At 42.3% G+C, this 8,287-nt stretch overlaps 1 protein-coding gene across 11 annotated transcripts in view; it reads left to right on the top strand.

Annotated features, from left to right (window-relative positions):
• KIF1B (kinesin family member 1B) overlaps window positions 1-8,287 on the top strand; it is a 142,512-nt gene that overhangs the window by 89,943 nt on the left and 44,282 nt on the right. For all 11 annotated transcript variants that reach the window (XR_012381374.1, XM_025855680.2, XM_073903360.1 and 8 more), the window contains one exon: window positions 7,596-7,689. Coding sequence is in view for 10 of the 11 variants with exons in the window: in XM_025855680.2 (XP_025711465.1) it covers window positions 7,596-7,689 (94 nt within the window). In the remaining variant the exon portion in view is untranslated. The remainder of the gene's footprint in view (window positions 1-7,595; window positions 7,690-8,287) is intronic.

The raw sequence follows: 8,287 nt of genomic DNA, 5'->3' as shown, positions 1-8,287 counted from the left end.
AGGGAGAGGTCTGACTGAGGCTTCATCCTCACCGTGCCGCAGGTGGGGAGCAAGGTTAGGCGTTGACAAGAACCGGGGCGTGGATACCTCCCTTCCGGCTATTGCTTGCTAATTATAATCTGCCATTAAAAGAGGGGAAGGCAATATTAGCAAAAGGAGCCAAGTCTCTAATGTCAAAAACAGACCCAACCAGAAACCCTAGAATGGTGACATTGATTTCACCTTAAATGCCACCTCCTCGGAGATGCTCCAGTGTGGCACTAGCATCTTTTCCTGAGAGTGCTCTTCCTACCTTGTCTCTTCGCTTCTGTCCTGGACCCTAAGCCACTGTCCGCATAGCAACCAGAATCATCTTGTGAAAACAAAAATCAGATCCTGTCAGTGGCCTCTGGTGGCTTCCCGTTGTGCTTTAAACTCTAACCTTCTTACCATAGCCTACGGAGTGTTCCGTGTTCTGGTTGCTTGCCTGCCTCTCTGACTTCATCTCTTAACATTCCCACGCGGCAAGCACTTCAGACTTTTTGTTCCTTGAACATGCCAAGTGTGTCCCCACCTCTGGGCTTTTGCACTTCCCCAACACTCGAGTCCTTCCTCATCATGTGTGACTCCTCTTCAGACCTGCACTCGAAGGCACTTCTCCTGCCCCAGCCCACGCCAGGCCAGCTCTCACAGGTTAATAATGACAGCCTGTCTTTGTGCTTGTTTGGTTCTTCCATGGGAACATAAACTCACCTAGAATAAATGCCCTACCTATCCTGTTAGCTCCACCGTTCCTCAGTACACATTATCCAGAGGGTGGTTCTGAAACTGATGTGCATCAGAGTTCCCTGGGGGCTCCTGAGAACAGAGATGGTTGAGCCCACCTCAAGAGTTTCTGATTCGGGAGGTCTGGGGTAGGGCCTGATCATTTGCATTTCTTTCTTTTTCTTTTCTTTTCTTCTTCTTATTTTTTGTTTTTAGAGAGAGAGATGGGGGAGGGCAGGGGCAGAGGAGGGGGAGAAGGAAAGAGAATCCTAAGCAGGCTCCACACCCAGTGCAGAGCTTGACTCGGGGCTTGATCCCATGACCCTGAGATCATAACCTGAGCTGAAATCAAGAGTTGGACACTTAACTGACTGAGCCACCCAGATACCCCATAATTTGCACTTCTGATAAATTCCCAGGTGATGCTGATGCTGCTGGACCAGCATCCACCTCTGAGAGCCACTGATCTAGAATGGGGGGTTGGCAAACCTTTTATGCAAAGGGCCAGAGAGTGAATATTGTAGGCTCTGTGGGTCCCATGGTCTCTGTTGCAGCTGCTCAGCTCCATTGTTATAGCTGAATAGCAGCAGTATGCAAAGGAATGGGTGTGGCTGTGTTCCAGTAAAAATTTTATTTACAAAAAATAGGCAGGGGACTAGATTTGTCACATAGGCTGTAGTTTGCCAACTCTGATTTAGAAGATAGTCACTTTGAGAACTTCCACTAGAAGCTTAGTACATTTCTATGTATCTGATCTAGAAGACAGATAGGCACCAAATGCTGGTGATTCCATGGTGAATGGCAGATCTCTAGCCTTGGGAAGTTCACAGTTGTGGACAAGATAGCCATTAGATGAATAGTCACACCAGGAGATACAGGGTATATTTGTGACAAATGCTATGAGGGAAAATGCTATGAGGTGCGCTGAAAGTTTACAGCCAGGAGACTCTGGGAATGAAAGGTGGCCTTTCCTTGCTCTCAGCTGATGACCTCCATTTTGCTGCACTGAGAAAACAAATTGATCCTAAGAAAACTTCTTTTCTGCCCACTTCTACTTTGTGCATCCATCACGCATCCTTCCCTCCTGATGATGGTTGGACTGGCCTTGCTCCTACCTTAGCCCCACCCATTTTCCCTGCATTTTATCCTCCATCACCTTCTCAAGAACTCACCATGCATTTATCCTTCTCTTGAACACCTCCATTCAAGCACAGCTTTGTTTTGCCACTTACGAAACACTCCCATGTTGTCTGAGAGCTGCCACCATTCCATTTCTCTGTTACTTTTTGTAGAAACACTCCTTTAAAGAGTTTGCTCTATTATTTCCCACTCGCCCACCCCCATTATTTCTTTTTACTGTTCTTCTGTTGTTTCTTTTTCCCATTCTTGCTTGAACTCACTCTAGTCACACTCTTGTTCCACATCACCACACTGAAGCCACTCTTCTCAGGCCCACCAAAGATCTCCACGATGACAGACCCAGTGGTGTTTTCTCAGTCCTCTGCCCTGACCTCAAGACGCTGACACCCAGCTGTGACCTCACAGCCATATAGCTGACTGGCAGCCAGCTCAGGCCAAACGTCCAAGAGCCATCCTCAGTTTCCCCCTTTTTTTCTCATACCCCATGACCACATCATCAGTAAGTTGTATTTCCTCTACCTGTAAAGCATAGCCCAACTCCATTCTCTTTTCACCACCTTTACTGCTGACACCCTGGGCCACCTACCACCATCTCCCTAGCACTGCTGTCCCCATGCTTTCCTCCACGGAGAGCAATGTTTTTAAAACATGTTCTAGACCCATATTACTTCCCAGCTCTAAACTGCCCAGTGGCTTCCCTTAGAATGAAATCCACAGTCTTTACCGTGTCCTCTAAGGCCGGACATAACCCACTCCCTGTCTGCCTCCCTCACAATTGCATCCCTGAGCCTTGTAGCTCCTCACTCCACTCACACAAGTTTTCTTGCTTTTCCTGAAAACACACCAGGCACCTTTCCCTCTCAAGACCATTGTACTTGTTGTTAGTTCTGTTTCGATTGGCATCATCACCATTGGCAACACTCCCCCTGGAGATCTCTCAGCATGCCTGCTTAGATCTCTGATTAAATGTCCTTTCTGCAAACAGACCTTCCCTGAGCACCTAATCTAAAAGTTCCTCCTGTTCCTCTTGCCTCTCTGTCAACCCCCATACCTACCAATCTTTATTTTCCTTCACGGTACTTCTTGCTACTGAACTCATGGTGTGTCTTGTGTCTGTTTACTATTGATCATCTCTCTCTCCCTCACCAGTGAGACTTTTGTCTTAACTGACCACTGTTCTCCTAACATCTGCATGTAGTAGACGTGATAGTGGTTAAAAGAGCATGCTCTAGAATCCAGTTGCCTGAGTTCAAATCCCATATCCATGCTTACTAACTCGGATCTTTATAAAATTACTTAATTTCTTTAAGCCTTTTTCTTCTTCTTTAACATGAGGGTAACAGTAGTGCCACCTTCCTAGTACATCTTCCTGTACAGAGATAACCTGTACAAAACATTAAGAACAGTTCCTGGTGCAAACTAAACTTAAAAACAAGGACGGGCAGGAGAGGGGGAACATTCTAGAAGTGGGAACAGCCACTGTAGTGCCTTTATAAATATGGGGATATATCTAACTAGTTGGGACTTCTTATAAACACAAAAGGCTACTGATAAATACATTGTTATTTGATAGGCTTTCCATAATTATCCTAGTTTCCACTGTGGAATCAACAGAACAATAGTATTCAAATCTGTTTATCCATTTGTTGTAGGAAAATCCAATACTTCGAGTTTTTCTGATGACATACAAAATGTCCTTGTTGGAAGCTCATATATAGCCTGGTTTGGGGAAGAGGAGGGCCAGTTCAGGTTATAGTGTTGATATTTGAACTGTCAACTGCTGATAGAAATTTTCCTGAGTCAAAATGCAGTTAAAATTCTAGGTCCATAGTGTTACAGGAGACCTTTTTATGTAAGCTTTACTACCACTAACGCATAACCAGAGCCTTTAAAGGGAAGGTCATCTTCATACCTTAACTGTCAGAATCTAAGGATTTTGTTTTTATTGGTAGTTTGAGCAATAAAACTTGTAAACTCAGTCTTGAAGAAAGCTTCAAAAATAAGCTAGTCACTAAAAGCTAAAATTGGGGCACCTCAGTGGCTCAGTTGGTTAAGTGTCTGCCTTCGGCTCAGGTCATGATCCCAGGGTCCTGGGATCGAGTCCTGCATCGGGCTCCTGTGTCAGGCTCAGCAGGGAGTCTGCTTCTCTCTCTCCCTCTGCCCCTGCTCATCTTTCTCTTTCTGTCTTTCCCTCTGAAATAAATAAATAAAATCTTTTTTAAAAACTAAAATTATGTGATTCCACTTATATGGAATAGTTAAAATCATAGAAAGTAGAATGGTAGTTGCCAGGGGAGGGGAAAGGGAGCATGGAGAGTTAGTGTTTAGTGGGTATGGAGTTTCAGTTTTGCACGATGGAAAGAGTTTTGGGGTGGACGGTGGTGCTGGTTGCCCAACGGTGTGAATGTATTTCACACCACTGAACTGTGCACTTGAAAATGGTTCAGATGGTAAATTTTATGTTACATGCGTTTTACTATAATAAAAAATAGGGGGAAAATGAAAAACAAGAAAAAATCCTCAAGATAAAATATTAACATTTTCCCACCTGAGGATTTTTAGGTAAATCAGCCATCTTTCTCTTTTTACTGAAAGGATCCCATAGAACATATAGGTTTTCTAAGGGAAAAAAAACTACCCCTTCCACAACCTTTTATTTTGAAATATTTCAAACATACCAAGAAGCTGAAAAGATAGTATAATGAACCTTCATGTACCCATATTTGTGTATTTTTTCTGAATCATTTGAAAGTAAGTTGCAGGCATGATGCAGCTTACCCCTAAATACTGCCCTGTGTATATCCTAAAATCAAGGGTATTCTCTTAATACCGTTAACCTATCCGAGAAATTTAGTACTGATTCAGTATTATACTGTCCATTTTCAAATTTTCCTAATTGTCTAAAAAATATAATGGTTACAAGTGTGTGTGCGTTTTTTAATCCCAGTTCGGAGCAAAGTTTGTGTTACATTTGGTTATGATGTTTCTTTTCTCTTTCATTACATAGGTATTTTTGAATAGGCTACATTTTGATTAGTCTGTTTATTTCCTCAAGATTAGATTTAGGTTAAGCATGTTTCATAAGAAAGCTGTCAGGGTGACATTGTGTACTTCTCTCATGTCACATTGGCAGACAAAATGTCCAGTTGTCCTGTTATCAGTAATGTTAAAGTTTATAAATTATATGTGACATTTCCCAGCTCTTTCTCTGTCTTATTAACGTGTATCTAGGGTGGCACTTGGGATTGTGTGACTATTCTGTTCTCCATCCGCCTTTCACTCAGTTGTTTTAGCATTTATTAATGATTCTTGCCTGATTCAGTCATTACATCTGGGGCTTCAATGTAGTTTTTCTAATTGCCATTCCTCTGCATTTATTTATTAGCTGGCTTTTGTGGGGGAGCAAAGAAGGGCTTCTCCCTTTTTTCCCTCTTTTAGTAACACTGTGGACTCCTGGAGTCCTTTTAATACCCAGTGTGCTATATCATGTTTCTGTTATTACTCTTATGCTGGCTACTGGGATTCTGTGCCCTTTGGAAATGGCCCCATCAGTGTTTGAGCACTTCTGTGCTTTCTGGCACAAGATATTCTGAGCTCACCTTGTGCTTTCCTTGCTTCAGACCTGGAATTGGTTGTTTTCCCAAGGAGCCCTGGTTCCTTTTAGTGGGGAGTAGTATTTAGAAACCAAGATCTGGGTGCTGGGTATACTTAGAAAATAAACTTTTTATTTTTATTTATTTTTAAGATTTTTATTTATTAGAGAGAGAGCATGAGAGCATGAATGGAGGGAGGGGCAGTGGGAGAGGGACAAGCAGATTCCCCACCGAACACAGAGCCCAACTCGGGGCTGGATCTCAGAACCCCAAGATCATGACCTGAACCGAAGTCAGATGCCTATCTGACTGAGCCACCTAGGCGCCCCAGCAAATAAACTTTTTAAAACACAGCCTGTCACTTTGATAGTGTGTGTCACCAATGAAGAAGACTTCCACATGCATTTTTAAATGGTTCATCATTTGGTTCTTCTTTCAGTCCTGTGTAGGAGACAGGTCAGGAACTAAACTGTTCATTTTAAAGATGACAAAAATGAAGTGTAGAGAGGATTTAACTTTCCCAGAATTATAAGACCAGTAAGAGCAGGTGCCAGGAGCAGAACTTTTACCTGCAAATTTAAATTTTTTTTTTTGCCACAGTACATAGTCTCCTAAAAAGTGTGTTTCGATATTGACTGAAGCTGTGTCTGGCTCCTGCTCAGGGCCATCTCCTCTAATGAGAGAAGGTTCCCCTGTGAGACTCAGTGGTAAATGATGAGCCTTGAGAATATCTGCGTCCCTCTTAGCATCGCCACTGGGAGCTCCTTTCGTAATAGAGTTAGCTAGGAGGCTCTCAGTGGTCCTTTGTAATGAGAAGAATATTTCACTTACAACTTGGGGTGAGCTCTGTTCAAAAACAATACATAGCCATACTGAATCCCTCTGTCTCAGGACAGCCTATAATTGGATCAGTCCAAGGAAGCAGGAAACCCAGGCAGTCTTATCTTAAAATACAATGCTTATGCTATGATTTGGTATTTTATTATGTGAAGGTCTCTGTTCTTAACCTTACTTGATTTATTTTCAATAACACAAGCTTTAAACATTAACACTCCAAGGAATCTTTTTAAATATTTTTTCCTTAATCTCTCCCCACCATGAAATTTTAATACGCAGATATATAGTGCATCTGTTTATATACTGTATGTATATTTGTGCTTTATGCATCAAAAGAGTAAGATTTTTTGGTATCCTTCAAGAACCATTTTTTTTGCCCTCTTCAAGGTGATACCACCCTCACTGAGAATGCGTGGAGTGAGTAAATGGAGAAATGAAGGATACATCTGATTTGTATTCTAATAATACATTTTGTATTATAATATTATATTTTAAAATACCCTTCTTGAATAACTAAATACAATCTATAGGTTATTTCAGCCCTAATAACACTGATCTTTTGGTTACTTGAAGGCTGCATCTTGCATACTACAGTTGCAAAAATACTAATATGTCATCCACAGAGAGTTCAGAGTCCACGGTTCTCATTCAGACAGCTAATCAGAACTGTTGGTGATACTGGTGAATTTTCCAGTATTGTTTTTTTCTAGAATTCCTTGATGTGTGAAGGTACTACTTAAATACTACTATTAAGGGGCGCCTGGGTGGCTCAGTCGTTAAGCATCTGCCTTCGGCTCAGGTCATGATCCCGGGGTCCTGGGATCAAGCCCCATGTTGGGCGCCCTTCTCTGTGGGATGCCTCCTTCTCCCTCTCCCACTCCCCTTGCTTGTGTTCCCTCTCTCGCTGTGTTTCTCTCTGTCAAATAATAAAGAAAATCTTAAAAAAAAATACTATTAAATAAATTTAAGGGATACACGTGTTTTTCCCCTCAAGAGTCCCCCCTGTCTGGACCTCAACCCCAAATAAAGAACTCTTGAGTCTGAGGGAGTAGAAAGAGACTGCAGTTCGCTTTCTTCAGCATTTACCCCTTACAGACTGTCTCGTGTGCTTTGTGGGTTTTTCCTACGTATTTCTCTGTATGTCTTTTTATTGTTGTTTCCTGCCTCTGTCTTCTCTTTTATCTTTTGCTTTCTCTACTGTCCCCAACACTGCTCTCATTCCTCCTCCCCTCCATCCACGTCCTCCCTCTCCTACCTGTCCTCTCCTCTCTTTTCATCCAGGACTACGAGAGTAAGTTGCAGGCCTTGCAGAAGCAGGTGGAGACCCGCTCCCTCGCTGCAGAGACGACAGAAGAGGAGGAAGAGGAGGAAGAAGGTGAAATCTGGAGATGGAAACTTCCCTCTGTGTAGCTTTTGGATCTGTACTATAAGATTAGCCCTTCATCTGTGATCAAAGCTGGATTTGATCATAGCTGGCCCTACCATTTATTGATATTTTACCGAGACAGTTTAAAGGTGATTCAAAAGATTCTCGATGCTGAGAACACAGACTGTGCTCTCTGAGGTGGGAGCGGCGCTGACTGTGTTCCTTAGAACACAAGATTTCTTAGCTCGGTCCTTATAAGAAGTCTCTTGGGCAGTTTACATATATTGTCTCAAATTACTATACATGTGAAGCTTGTGTATATATTGCAGATAAATACAGAGCTTAATCTTTGTTAAGATACTCTTTGATTTGCTGATCTATGGTTTATGCCCAGGATTACCCAGAGAGGACTTTGGAATATATTAATGTTTATTAAAGCCATTTCTGGCAGATTTCTAATCCTATTGCTTAGTCATGCCTACCTGCCTTAAGTTTTTCAGAATTTCTTAGCTGAATCAGGGCCTTGTTTGTTATTACCTTATAATACAGTATGAACATTGATCACATTTTGTTTCTCCACCCAACCTCCCAGTAACCTCAAGGCTTC

Source organism: Callorhinus ursinus, unplaced genomic scaffold, assembly GCF_003265705.2.
Source record: "Callorhinus ursinus isolate GAN/ISIS: 27379988/994484 unplaced genomic scaffold, GSC_fseal_2.0 scaffold18, whole genome shotgun sequence".
In the NCBI taxonomy this organism is placed as follows: Eukaryota; Metazoa; Chordata; class Mammalia; order Carnivora; family Otariidae; genus Callorhinus; species Callorhinus ursinus.
This window is presented reverse-complemented; position numbering and strand designations above follow the sequence as displayed.